Here is a 23,846-nt window from a genome sequence, read left to right as displayed (position 1 = left end):
TCAACCTCTCAAACTTTGCTTGTATTCACTCAAAGCCTGGCCTGACGATCACGACCCAGTTCACACGGTAAATTATGACATGAGTAAATTTGTGCGGTTTAAAAAAAAAATGCTTTTGATGATCCTAAAACTATCTCCCGTGTCCACCTGTGGGTCCTGACCCAGTCTGCAGGTATGAGTGTTCTTTACCAGAGACGAGCGGTGGAAAAAAAGAGACTTACGCAATTTAACACAACGTTTTATTGTCCACAAAGAGTCGAAAGACCTCCTGTCGTCGTCGCGACGCTTAGCAACCTGCAAGACAGAAAAGGAACAATGAATTAGTTTCTTTTTCAGGACACTGCATTGACCGTTCATTTGGACACTTTAAACAAGATGAGTGTTTAAGGTCATAAAGAGCTAAAAAAAAAAAAATTACAAGCACACTTAACCCTTTAACACCTAACCCTGGGCTGTTTTTGGACTTTCAATATATGGTAGTTATTTACAATTTACCGCATGTTAAAATAGTGTATTCATTTAAAATTAAGCTTTTTTTAAATTGAGAAAACAACATGAAGTCATGAGTTTTTGTCTCAATGTCCAAAAACGGAAATGGAAACTATGTACAGGCGTTTTCCCCCACTTTTTTTTTTTTTTTGGCAGTGGAGTTAGATGAGAAGATTGTAAAGTATAAATGTCAAGCTTTTCCTTCAGGTCTCTATAATAATCGGAACAGCCTTTCTCTTTCTGACAACAATGCCGGAATGATTCCGAGCATGTTTGATAAACGACACTTTGTCCTTGGTGTGCAGCAGTTTGTGTACGCGGCGAGTCTCTCAGCCCCGGGTCTGTCATTCTGGCTGGGTATATATCAAATGCAGTACAGTAATTCCCCGAGATCCACTAACTGTCTCTTTATGAATCCCACGGTTAGAAGCTGTCAGCGCTCGTCTTCACCCAGGGTGACGTTCTGTATGGAGATTGCAGCTTTCAGCCAGAAACAATCAGCTCGTCCTTGAGATGGAGATGGATGGAGATAAGGCCCCTCAACCTCACACTCTCACCTCAGCCTTTTCAAACGGGCTTTCATTGTCTTGTTAAGAACAAATAGGTGCAATTATTCGAGAAAATAAAGCACCGAGCATGCGAATTGGCACGGAAGAGTGTGCTGCCATCATTTATTTGCTCACACAGCCACTGACTGAATTAGTAAGTGTGGCGTGGCGCATATCTAAGGATGTCTCCCTCGCTCTCTCTCATAAACAGATGGCACCGTTACGCGACTGCAGAAGTGTTAGTGTAGCCTGCACGTACATATTTTCCGACTCTCTTTCCTCATGAATATATCAGAGTGTGGTTTAAAACACCATTTATTAAAGGTACATATCTATAAATGTGGTTATTAGCATTGTTGCAGAGAGATAATGGTTTGTCGAGTGAGTGCAAGGTGCGACCATGCACTGGCAGATCATCCACCGGAGCGTAGATCACAAAATTTGCCCCATAACAATATTGTTACACTCAAACAATGTGGCCCCTGATTGCGTCTTCATATTAATCATATATAGACAATTGCTCTTCGCATCTACCTCTTGGCAAAGTGGCAAAGTAAATACCAGGATTTTTGAGCTACCCATCTGCTGTTGTTGTTGTTGCCCCCCCCCCCACACACACACACACAACCATATGCTTAACGTTACTGTGAGTTTCAGAACCGTTGCTACCGCATTCCCTGCAGACGTCGTGAATGTAAGCTCAGCTGGTCAAGGAAACATCGTTCTCAAATTAAATCCATGTCAACACCAGTCAGCTTTACTGAATGCAAATATCCTCACCTCTCACATTAAAAGTGTTTCTCCACTGCTTTCAGGTTTAAATCAGTGTAGTATGCAATGTAAAGTAAAGTGATAAAGGATGCAGTTTCTTTGTGTCAGAGACAGAATTAAATGTTGTTTTCCTCCCAGTCCATGCCTGTCCTTTCTCCTAATTTGGTGCAAAAGAATATTCTGATGGTGCAAAATAACACTTAGATAGATAGACACCATCTTAACTTACCTGTGTATCATGCGTCCGTCTTTTCCATCATGTTTTCTGTTCAGATCAAATGTAGATCTGTACAAAACAGACAAACGGCAGCAGAACAACAAACAGAGAGCGTTCACTAAACAGACTAATGGTTGTTGTACCGACATGAATAATGACACACTCGGCAATCCAACAATCAAACAGCTGTCACTCTCTTTTTATTAAGCCTCAGGCTGCAGAGCAGGATGCTGATTAGACAAAAATCACTGTGTGGATCCATGTGTTGACTAATGGAGTGGAAATGTGAAGACAGCTGCAGAGTCCTTTAAACACTTTAGACTCCGATCTGTGAGCAAAACTAGGACGACAAAAATGAAGAGTTCTTTTTCTTTTTTTATAATTCAGGGCTTTTGGGATTTCGCCTCTTGGAGGGATTCACGCAGGTAGCCGGCTTGTTATGAGAATGAATCAGAGAGCAATTCTGGCAAAGGCTGCATGAACATCACTGGCATACACAGTGTTTCCAGCAGCACTGACCTTTTCTCACATAAATATGAGGGTTTTTTTTAAGAAAGAGATCAGAATAATTGGACGGAAACAGAAAGTTACAACATCTACAATCATTCAGTTTCAGCCATTGACTGAGAAAACCCTTTTGTTTCTGGCTGTGTCATGACCTCGCCATTTATGACAAAAGTGGGCTTGTAGTATCTAATTAATACAACCATCTGCCAGTGGCAATTTCTCACATGTATTAATAGTGCAATGCTGTTGCTCTTGAAGAATAGACCTATGCTGGAGGACTAAAAAGATTATTAATGAAGTGTAAACTGAAAACATACTGTTAATTTTGCACGGAGTTGGCACATTAATTCCTCACGTCTAATAGTTTTTCTGGAGAACAACTTGGAATACATACCAAACTAACTTTTTCCTGACCGATGAAGGACCTGAATATGTCTGATCGCAGAGAATCTCCAACCCCTCCGGGAGCTCCATGGCTGCTGTGCCTTCTGCGCTAGAGGAAGAAACAAAAAAACACAAAAAAAAGGCACAAGTAGCAAACATTATTCTGCCAAAACACAATGGGAGCAGGACGCACATCAGCTAACATTACTGCAGAGTGACAACACGTTGCCAAGTGATTGTGCAATTTAGCCGAAAAAGAGCAGTGGCACCGACAACACTGTGTCCCGTGCAACAATGCACAAATATCCACTTGACCCACTAAGTGCAGCTATTACTTTAACCACCATTGGAGGAAAATGTGGCCCATGTTGTTCGCGACACTGGTGCGTCACTATGTAAGAATATATTGGGGGAAAAAAGAAACGGTATTTGTTTTCTGGAGTTTAGATGAAGTTTTGTGTTTAAGTCTGCAGATAGACAGTTTCAGCCGAAAAACAACAACAACAAAAAATTGTTCCTCCTGAAAGTGTTCATTAATCAATTTGATGTAACTGTTGCAGACTCAGAAAAGCTACAACATGCACAATTAGTCCTGTAACTCTGCAGAAAGTCCCTGTAAAGTGATAAAAATGCCTCTTCCTGCAGGGAAATATGTTAGTGACCACCTTACCAAATTTGAGTAATTCAAAAAAGATGCTACATTTTTAAAAAATTAGGTTTTGAACCATATCCAATTCAGGACTTATGCTCACTACACATTTTCACACCTAAAATATGCGCAAGAGAACACTGAAGAGAAACTATTTTGTTCTTTACTCCATAAGTCTTTACTAGACAGTTGTAATTATTTCGTTATATTTATGTTCTCAGCCACTTTCTTCTATCATATATCATGTTTGAGGAGGAGAAACTCTGTATTTGCTTTACTACTGTGAACGCAAACACAAAAATCCTATATGTTGCATGCTTCACTGTGCACAGACTGTAAAAAATGCAAATAAAATCAGCAGCGTGCATTTAAGCTGAGTCATTGTGGGCTGTTTATTTCCTCTTCATGGGAGAAGAATATTTCAAATGCAGCACAAATGTGTTGTTAACAGAGTTGAAAAGGTCTAAACTGACCGTTTCGGACTGATAACGCTATCTAAAAAAGTGGTATCGTGTGATCCCTACATTTTGTAGTGGATATTGATACTCAGTAAAAACACACAAGATAGCTGTAACAAGCCTCGGTCAATCCTCTAATTGCGCTTTAGAGTCAATTAAAATTACAACAACTTTTCTTTCATTATACAAGAGTAAAACATTTTCATCAACTAAGGAAAAATCCAAGCATCTTTGTGCAAGGAACAAACTTTTTTGCAGACTTACAGGAGACGTCATCTGACGCTGTGTTTTTGCACTTCGGGATCAGCTTTATTCATAAATCTTGTTGTGCATTATCAGCACAACTGTGCAATTACTTCTGAATACATTTTTGTAAAAAAAACAAAAAGCAAAACCAAAGGCACCTTTGGAAAAACATCAGTGGAAAAGCATGAATTATGAATAGGGTACCAGGGATCTATCCATAGGGATTAAGTGAAGCTGTGGCTTGCACAGCAATAAAACAGAATTAAACAAAACATACACAGTGATACAATAAGAATATTACAGAGTAGCAAAAAAGAACACAGGCAAATAAGTGGTGCAGGAGGAATAAAAAAATACATTTGTATGACAGAAAGGAGGTATAAGAGGTTATATAGGTAACAATTAATATTATATTAACTGGAGACTTCAAGTGCAGTGTTCTTTAGCTACTGCCACTGTGAGACATACTAAAATGAGTCATTACGTTGCTCTTCAGTTATTTTTAAACACACTGCAACTTTAATTAACTTGTATTTCCTTTATCCTTTATTTAGTTTCAATTATTTTAATTGCATGTCTTTTCTCTCCAGAGTTTTTAATGAGCTGTCAGTGCCGGAACAAATGTGTACTGTAAAAACTTGCACCCTAGATGATGTAAATGAGCTTTAATGGTGGGAATTGCACTTCGGTCCTTTATGAACAGTGTGCTTGAAGTGAGCCACAAGTATCCTTTATAACACAATTGTAAAATATAAATGGAGAAGTACAGTACTAAAATATAATTACGACTACTGCTCTCACTTTACTACCTCAGTCAAGGATCTTACGTTTTTGGCCACGTTTGTCTTTTAGATTAAATGTGTTATGGCCCAAGGAAGACATGTATAGAGACAAACAACCATCCATTCTCACACTCACGGTCAATTAAGAGAGTCCAATTTGCCCAACACACGGGGAGAACAGGCAAACTCCATGCAGAAAGGCCCTTGCTCGAACCAGGTCACTGACCCGGGTCTTCTTGCTGCAAAGGCAAGAGTGCTAACCACTACACCGACCGTGTGGCCCATGAGGGGACTTCCCTCTCTCACTGCATCCAGCTCTTCTGGGGGAATCCTGAAGTGTTCCGAAGCAGGCCTCCTCCCAGTGGGATGTACCAGCAACACCTCACCAGGGAGGCATCCAGGAGGCATCCTGACCAGATGCCCGAGCCACCTCATCTGGCTCTTCTCAATGCGGAGGAGCAGCAGCCCAGACACCCTGCGGAGGACACCCATTTTGGCCCCTTGTATCCGCAATCTCGTTCTTTCGGTCACTATCCACAGCTCGTGACCATAGGTGAGGGTAGGAACGTAGCTCAGCTCCTTCTTCACCATGACAGACCGACTATCATTATAGACCATGACAACCCGATGCATTTCTGCTGAGGCCGCACTAATCTGCCGGTCGATCTCCTGTTCCATTCTTTTCCTCACTCGTGAACAAGACCCCGAGGTAAACTCCTCCACTTGGGGCAGGATCTCAGGGCATTCCACCCTTTTCCAGTTTAGGACCATGGTCTTAGATTTGGAGGTGCTGATTCTCATCTCAGTAGCTTCACACCCGGCTGCGAACCGCTCCGGCGAGAGTTGAAGATCATGGCCCAATGAAGTAAACAGGACCACATCATCTGCAAAAAGCAGTGATCCAATCCTGAGCCCACCAATCCTCAACGCCCTGGCTGTGCCTAGAAATTCTGTCCATAAAAGTAATGAACAGAATCCGTGAAGAAGGGCGGAGTCCAAACCTCACTAGAAATGGATCCGACTTACTGCCCGCAATTTGGAACAAGCTCTGACACCAGTCGTACAGGGACCGAATGGCCCTTATCAAGGTATCCGGTACCTCATACTCCCGGAGCACTCCCAAAGGGACACAGTCAAACGCCTACTCCAAGTCCACAAAGCACATGTAGACTGGTTGGGCGAACTCCCACGTATCCTACAGGAGTCTGCCGAGAGTGCAGAGCTGGTCCACCGCTACGCAAACCAGGACGACAACCACACTGCTCCTCCTGAATCCGAGGTTCGACTGTCCGACAGACCCTTCTCTCCAGAACCCCCAAATAGACCTTATCACAGGAGGCTGAGGAGTGTGATTCTCCCATAGTTGGAACACACCCTCCGGTCCCCGTTCCTAAAGAGGGGGACCACCACCCAGGTTCCCCAATGTCCAGGCGATGCTGCAGATGCATGTCAGCCAAGACAGTCCTACAACATCCAGAGCCTTAAGCAACTCCGGGTGGATCTTATCCACCCCTGGGCCCCTGTCACCAAGGAGCTTTTTAACTACCTCGGTAACCTCAGCCCCAGAGACAGGCGAGCCCAGCTCCGAGTCCCCAGACCCTGCTTCCTCATTGAAAGGCATGTTGGTGGGATTGAGGAGGTCTTCGAAGTACTCCTGCCACTGACCCACCACGTCCCGAGTCTCCACTGTACACAGTATTGACGTGCACTGCTTCCCCCTCCTGAGCCGTCGGATTGTTGACCAGAATCTCCTCAAAGCCGTCCAGAAATCGTGACGGTCATGACAGGTGGTCTAAATAAATGTATTAAGCACCGTAGAAGGTGAGTAAACTATTCGCAAATAAAAGCAAAATAAAAGTCCTATCCTAACCCATCCCTCTATTTCTATTTAGTTACTCCTGTCAATTAAATATGACTCACTTGTCACCGCAGCAGATTAAAAATAGATAAATAATAACCAAAAAAATCTACATTTTCATTAGAACCTGTGATAATTATGACTCACCTGTTATATTCTTCTCCACTTTGACCGACTCACATTACGGCATGTTTCTTCATCTAGAAGGGGGGGAAACAATATGATAAAGTACATGTCAGTCCTGTGTATCAATAATTCACACCTTGAGAATGACACGAGGCTGCATGCACTGTAGTAGACATGCACTGTTCACAATACATACAGCACACAACAGAACATATAACAGCCATATTCCATCACTGCGAAAAAAGTAAACCAATTCAATGTGCTTTAGAATATCATTTTATGAGGGGGGTTTTGAGCAAATTATTTGAAAGTTATGTCTGTCACTGATGTGATGTTTAGTTTGACGAACATTATGGTTAGTGTCTTTTTATTAAAATGTATTATTTCTTTTATCACAGTTTAGCAGAATTCCTTATGGTCTACTATCTAGTTAAGAGACAGAAAGGGATTTTACTTCAACAGTGCATTTATGTGGGGTTAAACAGGGCAGGTTTACTTTTTTTTAAGTGGAGGTTAGCAGTTAATGGTTATATTAGCATTACGGTTATTAGTGTTACCTGTTTAGTGTTTAGTCTTCCTTTGAGTCCCGCGATCTAGACTCTTACTGAGCGCCAGGCTTCAGGTGTACTAATCACAAAAGAGAGTTCAAACGGCTGAGCGGACGTCAGCCTCGCTGTTTAAAGCTTGGTGCATGTGTCGTACAGCTTTGTCAGGTTAAATCACAGAAATGCAGAGAGAGGTTAGCAGAGACATTGATGAGTTGCAGAATAAAGACACTACTTACTGAGTGCGACGGGGCTTTCCCCCCCCCCCCCCCCCCCGCCACTCAGCAGCCAACATACTGTCACTGAGGGTGAAAAACCAAATCTACATCTTGTATGATCCATTATGTTCTTCACGAGTGTATTTAAGACATTAGTATGATCATAGGTGAGGACTTCTTACCTCTTTAAACTCCGTATCACTCTCTGCGTGTCCGATTCATGACATAAAACATTAGAGAACGGATTAGGGAAAAAAATGTATCAACAGAAGTGACCGGAGATTCAAGGATGGCTGACGTATTTAACAGGTAATTCATTTGGGACACGTTGGTGGGACTTTATGAAATGAGTTAGCTGTCATCTGACAGCACATGTTAGGTTTTAGAAAACAAAAGTGTTCCGTTTTAAGCTTCATAGCCACCTATTTAGAAAGTTACTTACACGGCGTGTGAGGTTTAGGTTATTTTTATTAAATGATTTATGTACAAATACAGATTAGACACAGAACAAAGCACGCATTAGAATTTACACACTGTATATCACTTGTTTGAGTTCAATTCCCAACCAAAAAAGGCATTTTGCACAATGACCTTCTCACATCTTGAGCCTCTTCAGACGTTCGCCGCGATCTTATCACAGCTAGATTGGGCTCAGTAAAGGTCCTGAATGCGTCTTCAGATCTCATCACAGACACACATGTGGTTTGAGGACACATTTGTCAATGGTCACATCCTGGATGCATCCAGGACACTTTTTAATCCTACTCAGTGAGATCTGGCTGTGATTGGATCATCGAGGATGGATGTTAATACCAGGTCTGAACGGTGGGGGGGGGGGGGGGGGGGGCTTATGTTATAAATCACAATATCACTTATAGGCAGAGGCATTGCAACAGGGCAGGCAATGCAGGCAACTGCTGGGGGCCCTGAGCTGAGAGAGGGGGGGGGGCCCTCAAGAACAGCAATGTCCACTGCAATGAAAACAATTTGTGAGACTGGGCATATACAGGAGATTCACAGTAACAAGGCCCCATGTCACTGTGTCCCATAACAGACACATGAACCACGAGGTCTATTCATGCATCAGGGAGTCAAAAAAAGAAAATGACACCAAGAGTACGTCAAGCACTCTTTAAACTGATAATTCACAAACGGAAGATTATAGATAATTCATTTCAATTTGTGGGTGAAGGTGTGGTTGGATTCGATGTAGCCCCCCCCCACACACACACCAAAAACTTGCCTAATTTTAGTCAGTCATATCAACTCAGTTTTATCATTAAGTTATCAGAGTCTGTTAAGAGTCAGTTAAGGGTAAATATAAGGACTAGTTTAGGTTTAGTTCACATGTGTTGCCTTAATTGTTGTTTATCAGAACATTAGTGTTTTCAGAGCAGGATGTGGTTCTCTGTCCATGACCATAATGACAACTCTTTTTTTTTTTTTTTTGCAAATCAAGCCAAACTTGGAATCACACAGGAAGTAAAGTTTCTGTGAACAAGTATTGATCTGCAGCATCACAAATACCAAAAAAAAGAAAAGAAGACACATTTTAAACGAGCCAAATATGAAGTAGTTTTGTGTTTGCCGGTCGAAATCACACAGGGTTACGTTTGTGATAATATGTGTCAGACTGGAGAAGATCCACTTACACCAAGCTGTGCCCACAACCAGACCAGACCAATCAGTGAGCTGTGGGGTGCGACTGCTTATGAATTAATTGTGCGCGAAGCAGCAGGGTGTGTGTGTTTTTACAGTTTGTGTGTCTTTCTTTATTTTTGGACATACTACGTTGTTGAATTGACGGCCGTCTTTTGTCATATGGTGTGACAACATGGAATGTCTTATGACACACTGACAAAAAAAATAATGGTGTTTTATATTAATTGTTTTTCTCCACATTGTCTGACACAATAAACCAAAAAGAGGGATTTACGTGCAGAGGTATGATTGGAGACTTTTTGATTCTGTGATTGCTTAATTCAACAAGGGGAGCATATATAAAACATTCGGTGTAGTTTTATCCTGGTATTAAGTGGGGTTAGCTTGATAATCACTGCATTACTGGCAGTAAATACAAGCCCACTAGGGGAAATTTGACCAAAAAAATTAAATTGAATTCAGTATAATGTCAAAATTTGTTTGGAATAGAAGAGGGATGTTTTTTTTCATTTCAATAAATGATGGTCCATTGAGGGAAAGCAATTGATACTGCAATAATATTACAATCTGTGAGGGTGTGTGCTAGTTGGAGTTACTTTAAAGACGAACGGAAAAGTTACAACCTTTCATGAGTAATTAAAAAAAAAAGAAAAGTATAAACAGTTTGAAAAAGTTTGGAGGTCACATATCAGGAGCACCTTCAGTATCTACCATAGGGATGTTTCCTGTAGCCCCCTCGTGTCAGCCGTAAAATGGGGGCTTTGAGACTGGGGCGGCTGGTCTGCCACTCTTCCTCTGCAAAAGAAATAAATACATTTAACCACATTGCAAAAAAACAAAAAAACAACTGCTGAAAATTGAGCTCATGCCACAAAGTCACAGTGTGAACTCAGGTATCATATTGGTTATACCCACTCATAATCCATTTAACCAAAGACAAGGAAATCCAAGCGTGCAAATTCTGTCCCAGTGACTACAGACGCCGCTCTCCACAGAAAATTAATTTCATAAGCTCTGTGCCCTCTGTTGGACCAGAGCTGAGATTTGACTGTCAGCAGCTCCTCCCTTAAAGCCAAATTACATAAAGATGGCCGCCCCTGCTGCATGGCACATTGCACTGCTTCCAAATAAGAAAGTGTTTATGGAGCAGAAAATCAAATCATTGGCCCCTTGGTTTTGGTTTAGTCTGACCTCAACACCCCAGCGCACAATTCATCGTGCTGAAAATGAATGGGCCAGCAAAGTTGCTGCAGCAACCAGCTTATCGCCACTGTCATGGGATAGCCCTATAACTCTGTCTTTGGTGCTTACTGTAAAAAAAATAAAACATTAGCAGGTATACAAGACACTAAAAAAATGGTCATTTATACATTCCCATTTGCAGTTGTTGGTCTGGTCTGTGGTGGGTTTTTTTTAACCCCAGAAACAAAATGAAACAACAACTCCATAGCTCTCTGTGATATTGTTAACAATGGTTACTATTAAGAATCTCTTATTTCAGTCTCTCCTTGAAGCGATAATTTAGATCAGAGGTGTCAAACTTGTGGCCTGTGGGCCACATCAGCTCTCCAAATTCATTACATGCGGCCAGCCACTTCATATCATGTTATAATGAATAACATAACGAAATGTCCCTCTTCTTCTTCTTCTTCTTTTAAACACAGTGGCACAGCTGCCAGAGAGGTGATAGAATATAATAGTACATTTTACAATAGTTAGAATAAGACATTCTGCTGCAATTGTCAAATTATACAGTCAACATTAAATTACACACCTGTTGTGTTTATTTCTCTGTTTTTAATATTAAGAGATTTATTTAGTGATAAAAGCCTTGTACACTGCAGAGTCATTTGACTGATTACATTTATTTCCACTGGTGAAAAACCAGCATAAAAGTGGTGGCGAAGCGGGAAAATAAACTCTACTACCTTTCTGAGCATTTAAGGAATACAAACTATTTCTTTGAAGCTGACAGCAGAGTTGTAAGCACAGCAGTAGTCACTCAGCCATAGTAGCAGTCTTTGTGGAAAAGGCCTGAGGGCACATATCCAAAAGGCAAAAACACTCAACCTTGTACAGCAGGCACTGGTCAGACCCCTGAGCTCTCACGGGCACATTTAGAGCTCTACCCAAATGCAGCTCATATAGGCAGGAAGGTAGGGAGAGGGTGAAGCGTGCAGGAGCAGCAGCAGCCCCCCTGGGTGAGGAAGATTAGAACGAGTCTGGAACCACAAGGCTTTTCCCTTTGTGTCTCTGCTGTCAAACATCATTTAAATATCAGTGCTGCAGCAGAGACATTGTTTTTTTTGTTTTTTTTAACGTCAGGGATGAATTTAAACGAAAGCTGTCAAAATAGTTGTGACCTGTGATTCCATTAGTGTTGTTTAGCTCACACACACACACACACACACACACACGCACACAAATAAATAAAGACCTAAAATGAATGTGCTGAGTGTGCAGTAAGCTCCTCTTACCGTAGTTGTTGAAGGATTCATCACCGGCTCCATGTTCATATTCATAATATTCTGAAATGCTACAATCAAACAAAGTGGAAACACCACAGTGAAAATTATTGTCTTTCTTAAATGTGAAATGTGGTTAATGAAATGAAAAACCCACACACACACACACACACACACACGATGTTGTTGTGTGTTGTGTGTAAATCCAGTACAATGTGTTTGCCTCCAAAGCCCATTTCATCTAAATTGGGTAAATCTTAAAACACAATGTATTTATTTATTCTTTTCCCTTTCAAACAAGTGTGAGGAATGTAACAGCTGGGCACTCAAACAGGAGTAAATAGGATATTATGTTTGCCGTGGACCATTTTTTCAGCTGCATATTCAACACATTTGATGCTCCAGTGAGTATTTACAGCGGCAGGATGGTGTGTGTGTGTGTGTGTGTGTGGGGGGGGTGTCTAACTAACATGGTCATGTGATGTTTTTAATAGAGTGTGAATGACAGTTGAGCTCCGGAATAGGGCACATCAGGCTACACCAGACTTTTGTCCTTGTTGTTTTTGTCTCTATTAATGGGATTTGTTGACAGAAAATCCATGTTCACAGTAAACAATGGAAGTAACGCAGGAGACTGAACTCAAGGATCTCACGGTGAAACGTCGCGGGCAGCTGAGCACAAGAACTCTCACATCCCGTATTAAAAATCAAAGTGGAGATTTATAATTTGGCTTAATCCAGCACATCACCTCTTTGACTGATTGTTGTAGCTGTCCTCATAGTCTTCATAGCTCTCGTCATCATATTCCCCACCATATCCATCATCGTAGCCCTGCATGGAAACACACACCGTCAGCACTCCACTGTCAGCTCATCTTTATCCTGTCTAACTTGTTAGAGATGAACATAAAACAATCAATACTTGGTTCCACGGGCAAAGACAATTACTTTGTGTCCATAACGGCAGAGGAAACTGAAAAACAAAAATCATGTCCAGCAGAGATTATTGATTAAGGTTTGCCGGAGCCTTAATGGACACTTTCTGAGCCTTAAAAGCAATATGGATTCTACCATTGACACGCAGTTACACAGGAAACAAGCGCAATGAGCTAACAAGTAACTACAGTCACATTCAATAACAATAAAACTGGATACGCGGCATGTGGCGCTGACATTTATGAACAGTTGTGTCAACGCTTTACGGGACGCAGCTTCTTCAGCCACCTGTGAATATTGGTGACCACATAAAAATACAAAGACGCTGTGTGTGTGTGCGCAGCTGTAAAGCAGGTAAAACCCCCGATGTATATCTTTTGTTTTTGTTTGCTGTAAACACTGTTGCCCTCATAAAACTGTAATCAGTAATGGATTTCAGTAGTGCATTAGTGTAAAGAGTCTTTCCTTCCAGTGTGCGCATCAGTTATGCAGGTAATCTGGTTTGGAACAATTCAAGTAGAAGAAGAAGAGACATGGAATATAAAAGAAATAATACTGTTGCTGTGACCTGAGACTGTAATTACTATTCTGTTCAGTGGCTTATTCATGACAATGGGAGTAACTAGTCTCAGTAGACCACAGGTTCCCATCAACAGCTTAACCCGAATAACACCATAATTGGACAAAGGCCAACGTGTGAGTGTGTACAGAGCAGCCAACTTCACTCTGGTCTCTTCTTGTAATTGCTGGATCTTGCTCATTTAAAGGGATTTAGTGGAGTTTAAAATGCTTGCGTCTCCCTTTTTTTTGTGATGATCTAATCTCTTCTAATCCCTTCCAAGCTCACTGTCTCAAATCGAGCTCCACCATGGTACATGCCAGTGTTCACTTCCTTGTAGAGAGGAAATACATTTTAAATCTGGAGAGTAAAACCCAGTGAGAGCTTCCATCAAGCTGCTTTATGCCAGCTACTGGCTCAAAAGCGGGCAGATTAATGTGAAGGACATCAAGCACAGCAATGTAAAATAAATGCATTTATGATGGCTGCATATACTGCATATATATATATATATATATATATATATATATATATATATATATATATATATATATATATAGACACTCCCCTCTCCTGTTGATTCAAGTCCTCTCTGGTTCCTGTGTGGCTTCAGGTGTTTGAACATGAATTTGACTAAATTAAAGTTAGGGATTATGTCAGGGATTAAGTTGTTCAGAGGATCCAATACGTGTCCTTTTCTTACATGATACTTTCCCCTCAAAGGCAAAGTCGGAGACCTGCATATCTCAGTAATTGACCATTTTTATCCCATAAGACAAACTGTGCCACACTGGCCCCGTAACTGTAATGGAATCAGTGGATTGATTTCACACCATATATAAACCTAAAGTTGAAATAGATAATGTAAAGCAAAATTTGCATTGTGCAGTGTTGTACACAGTATATACAAATGTTCTCTCATAAATGTATTGGCCATACTAAACAACAACAAGAGTGTACAGTGTACATGTCTTTAGAAGGCCGTGTGGACCAAATGTCAAGCAAACCCATCTTTGTGAGGACATTTTTTGGGGTTAGGTATTTAGTTATGATGGTTAAAGTTAGGGTAAGGAGCGTGGGAATGCATTATGTCTGTGATGTGTCTGCACATCATATAAAAATGAATTTATGTGTGTGTGTGTGTGTGTGTGCTCTGCTCACCATGGGGATGGCTTTGATAAAGTCAACTATCTCCTGTAACACAGCAGTCGTCCGCTTTATGTTTCCATGTCGGTAAAATGTTGCTTTTTCGAAAAAGTAATTCTGTAATTCATCACCTACTGCTGAGCTTTATTTTTGGCACTTAAAAGATTGCGGATCCAAGTGAACCCGTGTGAGGCCGGTGCTTTGGAAGTGTAAATAATGTGAATAGAAATACTTCTGGTACATAAACATCACTCCGGACAACAAAGGATTTTGAGGCGCGGCAACACAACTGTTTCTCTGCACGTCATGAATGACAAGAATCTGTAAGAGCGGATTTCAATTTCATTAACACAGAGTCTTTAAAGCATGTGTTGTACAAACCGCGGGGAGTTTCTTGCCAACCATTTTATTGTGTCAATGGACTAAATGCCAAACTATAGATCAGTTAAAAAGAATGAACAATCCTAAAAACGTGGGTTAATCTCCAACACTTGCCAGGGAAATGTCTACAATCTCAATATTTAACAGAGGAGTCTGGTGTATTTAGCAACAGCATCACAAACCCTGCCGCTGTATTTCAGTCCAGTGACTGTGACAGACATGGAGGAAGTACTGAACAAATTGTTTTAATTAACTTATTCTAATGATGAGCTTTACAAGTCACTAGTCACTCGTTTGTGTGTGTCGCATGCAAAACGAGGTCACGGCAGTCGCATGCAGCCGTGCAGTGATGCCGTGCCGTGCCGAGCTGGGACCAGAGTGGGAAAACGGCCATTTGTAAGGTAATATTAGCAATTACAACTTCAGATTTTGGTTGGGATTCAACATGGCATCAGTCATCGTTATTCTGCAGGAAAACAGTCATCTTTAATAGATTTCGTTCCTCTGTAAAGTATGAATATTAAATAAAAACTTATTAATAAACTGTATTTTACCTTAGTTTCACAACATGTCGCTTTTGGGGTTAATTTCTTCTAAACTTATATTTCAATTATCCACATCTGCATATGTTTATATACAGACTGTATATATGACACAAATGTATTTCGTGATTAAAAGTTCCTGTTGGGCAAACCTTCAGTTGACTTATTTTTTTTCTGTGAAACGATGCATAAATGATGTTGAAGCAATGGATATTTTTATTTGCCAAAACATTTAACACAAATTAAGAGCAGAATTCTAACCGGGGGGGAGACAGATTATTTAGAGTCGGGTCGAAAAAAAAAAAATCCCCACAGTGTTCAGCTGCTTTGTCTCTGCTGACCTTGGAATTACTTTGACCCGCTACACATGCTGCATTCAGAATGGACAACGTACAACGTGTAAACAGACAGGGTCCTAATTAATGATGCTCGATTCCTTTCGGGTTGACACTTATCTGTAAAAACAATTAACAGCGGTTCCCTTTTAACAAGGCAGAGGAAATAAATCAAATGTTAACACGAGGGTGGAGAGTCCTGGCTCAGTGTAATTAGGACAGAAGGAACTTAAAGGCCCTTGGCTCTGTGCTTCATTATCAATTGACAACCTGTATGTCCCCTGACAGTGACTGATCTTCATAGGGAGCTGCCTGTGAATGCTTCTCCGCACAGCAGATTGGGGAGGAAAATTAGATTCCCAGTCTTTTGTCTCGGTGAATGGATGCTTCTCTCCGCTGCTCTCCACCCGTTCAAATTCAATCAGCACGCACCTTTTGTTGTCTGTAATGCACTTAATGTAGTAGTCTGCCTTTTGAATACACTTACTCGTGTTTTGTCATCGCCGTATTTGAGAAAGGGGGGGGGGGCGAATCATTCCGCCACAGGAAACAATTAGTATGAGATTCAATTTTGATTACTTTAGTGACATTAAACAATATCATGTTTGTCATGCTGGATTTATGGAGGCGGAAGAACAAAGTAAACTAACAAGACAAGGCTTTCTCACTATTCAAATGTTATTAGTTGCTGTGTTTGCAGAGTTTAGGACTGGATGCAAGTGCAGCTGTCTGATTCTTCCCTCAGCAGCAGCGGCAGCGGCAGCAGCAGCAGCAGCAGCAGCAGCAGCAGCAGCAGCAGCGGCAGCAGCAGCAGCAGCAGCAGCAGCAGCAGCGACAGTGAATTCTCCAGGAGTCTTTCTTCAACTAAATAATCAAGCTGAAGTGTGCGTCTTACATCTGTTTTAATAAATAGGAGAGTTCCACATGGAAAACTTCAATAATTAATCTAACAAATAAGAACTCAGCAGCATTTCTGAACCCATTGTTATAAAGCAATTACGGCAGATGTGCATACCCTCCTTAAAAGGTGTCCCGAAGAAACTGCTCTCCTTTAAGAAACATACTGAGCCTCACCAATCTCACGCATCTCTTATGTTCACAAAATTGATTATATAGGGAGACATTTTACCCCATTTCTAAAGGCTGTCCTTTTGCTTTTTTTTCCCCACAGTCGATAGATTAGACTTTTTCTTTTCTTCAAAGCCTCTCAAAGCTCTGTGTTAAATCACATTACGGCATTTCCCCGCACAGCCGCGGTATGGTTGCAGGGCTCAGGTTTTTAAAACCAAGCAATGTGTTTCAGTTTTTACCAGCAATTTGTACAGTTCATGGTCTGCTGTCAGGGACAGAAGCTTATATCACTCTCAAAATCCTCTCTTCCGTCATCAGCCCTGACATTAAAAAAAATAAGATTTGATCCAGATGGGATTTGATCTTTAACATTAAACTGAGGCCATGGTCCCAGTCTATACAAAATGCCATCAATCACATCTACAATCCCCCTCTGCACTTTTCACACTTACATGAAAAAAAAAAAAACCTGTCACACTGCTCCTCCGTTTTGGGAATTAGTCACATTTACTTCAAAGTCACAACCACTTGAAGTACGATCGCGATTCTACACCGAACGCTTTTCATCAGTGCATCAAAGACATACTACGAAAAACAGCGCTGCACCAGATTACATTATGCACATATATCATTTTAAAAGAATTAATGACACAACTTTACACACAAGACATTGGCTGATTGCTAAAATGGCAGATAATTGGAAAAATGTTTTCATCTAAAGCACAGGACGGGAACAGATGGCCTATTGCTTTGTTTCTTGATGCGATGAAAAAAGGGACGATAAATGAACATTGACAATGTGTTTCAAAATATAACGTATCGGCCAGTTACGCTATGAGCCGAATATTTTGACTGTAATACTTCCTCGCATTTTTACTAGTATTATTGCTATAGATCGACATTCAGCCACAAAGATCACAACATTAGCAGCACGTAACATCTCCCACCCCAAGTTTCCCCACGAGCGAGCTGCCTAGACTGCTAATACAGTATTTGGCAGATTATACCTCACCTATTCCTGTTTATTTGTCAGTACAACCCATAAAATGCTGTCATAAAGTGAATGCAGCGCCTACCTTGTAACGTAAAAGTTTTTATTTTGCCTCAAAATCACTTGATTTCATTCCGCACCAACCCCCCCACTTGGTCGCGGCGCTCTCTCGCCATTACCATTACGCTAAAATAAAATCCTGGCTAGAACCCTGGAGTGTAATATACTGTAACATTGAATCTATTAGTGTTTGCTTTAAACTCAATAACAACAGGCGCTTCACCTCAAATGACCGGACGAAACTGACGTAATAACCAGTTTATGGATAACTTAACACTTAACACACTTTAGCACCTGAAATGCTGCCAAAAGCCCACTCACATTTAACCCTATGAAACAGCGCAATCTACCAGACACCACATACATTATCTGTCGTGCACTCGTGGTGAAATCCTCCGAATTGAAAGCCTGAAAATCATCGATCTCTAGATTAGGAGGATTTCATTTGACAACATGTGAAGAATCTGTTACAAGAACTGCCTCAGCCCAGACGGCTGGAGGCAACAAAATATCGCCCACTTCAACTCGTGAAAATGTTTGGAGCTCATTCCTTGGGGCTGATGCCCAAAATGTACACACACGCGCACGGAAACACCCCCTTTGACAGCGAAGCCCTGCAATCCACGTCACTTCTGAGTCATGGCTGTCTTTTAAGAGGCAACAATAATGGTCACTGTCACCGTATTAGTTTTTACGACGCTGACAGAATGACACAGTCCATTCATCATTACAGTCTCCAGAGGAACCCCCGTTACGTGATGACCTGCTCCACAGCAGCACATATTTATGACAACTTCACCCAGTCTGAGGAGTAAACAACAGTCTGCCATTCATTCAGCACACAGAGAGAGAGAGAGTGTCTGCATGGATATGTGCATGTGCTGCTTATGAAAAGAGCAAGCCAAGCAAACTTAGAATAGAAGATTGTGCAATGTTATTAAACATGTTTAAATAATGTATTGACTGCGTACAGTATAATAGCGCGAGGAACAATGAAAAAGCAAATACAGGGATACAGGGAACAGAGCAGTGGCTACAATGGTTCAGTTATGGAACTGTAGCTCTGTGATACTAGCTGGTGTTTTTTTGATGTTTACAGAACCACAGCAAAAAATATTACACAAATCTAATAGCTCTAAGCATTAAAGAGAAACAGAAAAAAAAATGGACCCAATCAATTTTCATACTTCTGAAGTTGGATTTAAATTAGGGTTGCACAATATTATACACAATAGACTTTTTTCTATATACACAATATCAGCATCAGTAGATATCGGCTTTAAAATGAATGATCAGATATCGGCAAACACGCCAAGATCTGCTGATGTGACTAATGACTAAAATAGGAAGCCGGGAAAAGCTGCTACCTCCTTGACTTCTCTGTTTGATGCTAACTTGTTTTGCACAATTAAGATATTTTATATCCCCATCTGCCACGACATGAGTATAAAAAATATTGTGTTAATTTCACTACAGATGAGACTAAGTGACCTCTGCAGTTGGGCTAAAGGAAAGACGTATATACAGTATATCGGCATATCGGATAGCGGCGAAAAGAACAATATCTAATTTATTTAAATAATACGCTTCAAATAATCAGACTGGTCATTTTTACATTGACAAGGACCTTTTTTAAAAAGAAATAAAATATATCAGCTCAGAGTAGTAAGTAAGGAGACGGAAATTAGTTAAAGGAAACTGCAATGCTCCTGCTCCTTGAGATAAAGAAAAATATCACTGTGAGTGCGGCAGTGCAGCTAAGTGTTTTTAATATTTTATGAAGAATACCAGAGGTATAAGCCGTGTATGGTTTTCAATAGAGCACTTGTTGGTAGAATTCTTGGATCTCCGTTGGATCCGTTTGTTGACAGTAAGAGCAAACTATGAACAGCCTTATTTTTTAATAAAAAGTGGAAGACGTCTGCAGTGTTGGCGTTAAAGCCCTTCCCTGAGCCAACACTTGCAAATCTGTTCTGGATTTGTCAGGACAGGGTTCGGAATGGTCCAACAGAGAGTCACACGCGGTGAAAGTAAAGGATGCAGCAAGGTGAGATTTGTGGGAGAAAGATAAAGAGGAAGCGTCGGGGTTCATAAATTATAAACTAAATGATGATACATGATAACTTCCAGCTTCCTCGTGCTTTCCGTCGAGGTTTTAAATCAATATCTCCCCCTCAAATAGGTGCAATTATGGACATTCTCGCAGTATCACTTTTATGAGACAGACTGACAGTTTGACAGAGTCCATCGATCAATGGTCTCTGGAGAAATCTACAAGATACCCCCGTACAAACTACATTACACCGTCTCTATACAGAGATATACACAGGATGTAGCAACAAAGACACATGATTGTGGCGCTGATCTAATATTGTGCTTCAGTACACGACAGGATTTGTGTAGAGGAATAAGAGCAATAACAAGTGTTTACTCAATTACAAAATACAAACCCATGACATGACTGGAAACCTGCTCAAAGAAAATTGTGTAATGTAGTAGAAAAAAAACAACAACAAAAAAAAAACACAGCAGCAACGTGAGATATGAGGAAGGAAAATGTTCAGGACAAACTCATCTTTCCATAATCCCCTCATCTCCATGCTCCCACCCTCCTTCCCAACCTCCAATTACAAAGAGGAGAAATGCCTCTCTTTCCTCACTCCTCAGGAATACACAGGCTCTATATCAGAACTCAATTTGGTTTGGTAATGAGACTGCGCTTGTGCATTTCCCCGTGCAGACAACCCAATCTTCAATTGCCAGCACACATGGGGCGTTTGCTTAGCAGGAAGCCTCTGAGGAAATAGACTGGTAAAAGTGTTGCCTTTCTTCATTTGGATGAAAACTTTGAGCCCGCCATGATGGGCTTTTTTTTCAAAATGACCTTGGAAGATTTTAGAGGACGAGCGCATGTCTAACTGGATTTACGCATTATTTGCAGCGAAGAGAATAAATATTTGGGCAAAGCGCTGCCTATCGCATATTAGGACACATGTTGATGGACTGCTCAAACCTCCATACATCGTTTTACCTGTCCTGTCTCTTTAGTGAGCCTCTCTTAGTGCCTCAGTTTGTGAAAATGACCATGCACAACTCGCCGGTCATTCAATCAAATGAGGAAACAAACATAAAAAGAACATTTTAGATTTAGAGTGAGATTCTGGTCCATCATACCATCCGTAATTTGACTTTTACGACTGCGACACAGGGATATTTGTCGTTAGTTCTCACTAACTGTTTGCTAAAGAAGCCTATTCCTCTCACGTCACACTGTTTTCCCCTCAGTTGTGGGTAAAACAATTATTGTTTTAGCTCTGTTCATAACTTTGGGGCTTTTAATTAGTTTCTTTGGAGTTTTATGAACAGTTCTTATGGGTTTCTCAAAGAATGAAGATTGGAATTTTTTTTATATATATTTCATGCAGTCAAAATTTGACCATAAGTGCGGTGGGCTTAATAGTGACTAGTTTTTATTATCTGCTGTCTCCAAGGTCAAAAAGTCACCACCGCAGAGGTGTATTTACAACATCTAACCCTCAACAGCTCTGACTAATAGCCCTTATCTCAGTTTTTAACATTAAGAACCATAATCTTACATTTTCATACATAGTTTTATGACATTACTGATGTTTTAGCTAAAAATTAGTCCAGTAATGTGTAAAAACCTCGCTATAAAAACTGTGTAAGATAAGTATTTGTTGGTTTATTCACACATCCACCGTATGCAAATGTTGAATATTGTTTTTTCTTTTTAAATGAGTAGCATTCATGCAGTGTAATGTGATGAGTGGGAAACATCCAATTATGCTGCCATTGCTGGTGTTAGGTAATTTATCAAAATATACTGGCAGAAAATGTTTGTGATATGAGTTATGTTGTGTTATTAAAGGTCTCATTTATATGTATATGGGATATGATGCAGATTTGTTGTATATATATATATATATATACACACACACACACACAAGAGTGCTTGAAATATGGATGAAGTAGATAAAAGCAATGCAGATGATTGATTACTTATCCAAAGTGCTGAAATGCAGATCCAAAGTCATTATAAGTCGCACTGTTTACCAAAAGAAAAGTTAATTTCATAAAAGCATGTTGTCGGATTGCCCTAATTTTTCAGACATGTCCCCGAACGGCTCGGTGTAACGCGAGAGACTCATCCAGATCACATGAAAGGGGAATCAAACCAAGTCTGATTTTGACACAGCTCAAGTAAAATTACGATCAGTGCAAAGAGGATTGGACTCACATATTCGTCGTATGATTCATGTGTGACTGCTAACAGCGGGACCCTGTATCCAGCGCTCCCTGCCGCCCCCCTGGCTCTCGGAGCTTGTGCCTCCCTCGTTAAAACAGTTGTGGGAAGTTTGCCGTGTGACGCTGCTGCTGCTGCTGCTGCTGCTGCTGCTGCTGCTGTCCCTCGAGGTGCTGCAGCACTCCTCCCCGTGCCTCTGTGGCCCCTGGTAAAGCAAACGAACAAACAAACAAACACACACACACACACAGACAGACAGACATGGCATCAATTTGCTGAGGGGATCTCATTTCACAGCATGTGTAATTAAGCCACAGTGATTTGAGTGAAGAAGTGCAGTTAAGACAATGTCTCTAATCTATTAAATTTCTTCCTATCGCTGCACACGGCTGCCTCACGTTGTGGGTTGGTGGTAACCTCCACTGGTGCTGAGCTCATTCCTGTAATGATCTTTTGCTGCTCAGCCCTGCTTTCAGCTGCACGATGAAGTAATGTCATGCATGTTTTTTGCACAAAATTACATCCTGACGTGCCTGACTCCACTCAGGTTGTAGTTAAACAGGTGTCGGTAATGCTTATTTAATATTGTCCAGCAGGGAGACATTAAAGACCGGAGGGCTTAGGCGAGAAGAATTTTTTATTACCGTAGCACATACACACCCGTCTATAAGAACCGGCCCACTGGCATAATGCACCAATGATAATTCAAATCCCAGACTGCATTGTGGAGAGATTTTCATTGACGAGATCATTTATCGTCTATTTTAATAGTCAGTGGTGAAACAATTTCTTTGGAAATGACTAAAAAAGGGATCTCTCATTTGTCTGAACATTTAATCTAGAAGTTAAGATTGTTCGGAATTTTATAAGCCGTCTCGGGAAAAGTTAATTTGTGCTTATTCATGTATGAGTAATTTGTCAAAATACTTCAAAATCAAGGTTAATTAAAGCCTGTTCTCTATCCAAAAATAATAATGACCCAGTTTGTCCCTCAACTCAGACCCTGTCTCTGATTGAGTTTGGCTGAGTGTCCAGTGTCCGGCAGCAAAGGGACAGCAGGGTGGATTTAGCTCTTCAAAGCTGTCTATTGTCTGCTAAGTTTACACTTTAGGTGCTGCATGATGTAGGTGGGCTAAGATGCTCTTTCTTCCTCTGGCACATCCTTTACTAGGTAGCCGCTCATTGTGTAAAAAATACAGACATTCAAAGGGGAATTACTGGTGCATATTTTTCACGGAGATTTACAGTAATCGCTTATCGGTCTGCCACGAGGAGAAAATCTGGGCAGGGAAGTGCTGGTGGTGACTACAAATTGGGAGCATCCCGTGTTTCTGTGGGTTTCCGAGCATCTGCATATGCTGCCTGAATTAGGCCACGCTGCCATAGCAAACTGTACCTGCACAGTCCCGAGGGACCACCACGGCTCAGGTAGATTACGGACAATTTACTCTAAAACGAGCTATGAAGTGGAGTGGAAGAGGCAGGTGTTTCACACTAGCAGCTTCATGCATGGCTGAGCCAATCAGATGCTGTGAAGCATTAAGCTCTCTATTTTAACAGTCTCAGCACATGGAGCAAGTGTCTGAATTGACTTTTGCTTCTTTAACAGCGATGGGGAGCACGGATCGACAAACAA

General features: G+C 41.0%; 1 protein-coding gene across 5 annotated transcripts in view; it reads right to left on the bottom strand.

The window, feature by feature from the left end:
* Positions 1-222: 222 nt before the first annotated feature.
* Positions 223-23,846, bottom strand: part of khdrbs2 (KH domain containing, RNA binding, signal transduction associated 2) — a 62,214-nt gene continuing 38,590 nt past the window's right edge. Inside the window, exons 6-13 of one of the 5 annotated variants that reach the window (XR_009242187.1) lie at positions 22,205-22,415; positions 12,675-12,757; positions 11,938-11,996; positions 10,172-10,255; positions 7,057-7,109; positions 2,927-3,025; positions 2,038-2,094; positions 223-294 (exon numbers count right to left, since the gene is read on the bottom strand). Coding sequence is in view for 1 of the 5 variants with exons in the window: in XM_058650866.1 (XP_058506849.1) it covers positions 10,161-10,255; positions 11,938-11,996; positions 12,675-12,757; positions 22,205-22,415 (448 nt within the window). In the remaining 4 variants the exon portion in view is untranslated. Of the gene's footprint in view, positions 295-2,037; positions 2,095-2,926; positions 3,026-7,056; positions 7,110-8,248; positions 10,256-11,937; positions 11,997-12,674; positions 12,758-22,204; positions 22,416-23,846 lie in introns of those variants that run through there. The other 4 variants (XR_009242188.1, XR_009242189.1, XR_009242190.1 and 1 more) reach the window with 4 other exon arrangements.

This window comes from Solea solea, chromosome 15 (assembly GCF_958295425.1).
Source record: "Solea solea chromosome 15, fSolSol10.1, whole genome shotgun sequence".
In the NCBI taxonomy this organism is placed as follows: Eukaryota; Metazoa; Chordata; class Actinopteri; order Pleuronectiformes; family Soleidae; genus Solea; species Solea solea.
This window is presented reverse-complemented; position numbering and strand designations above follow the sequence as displayed.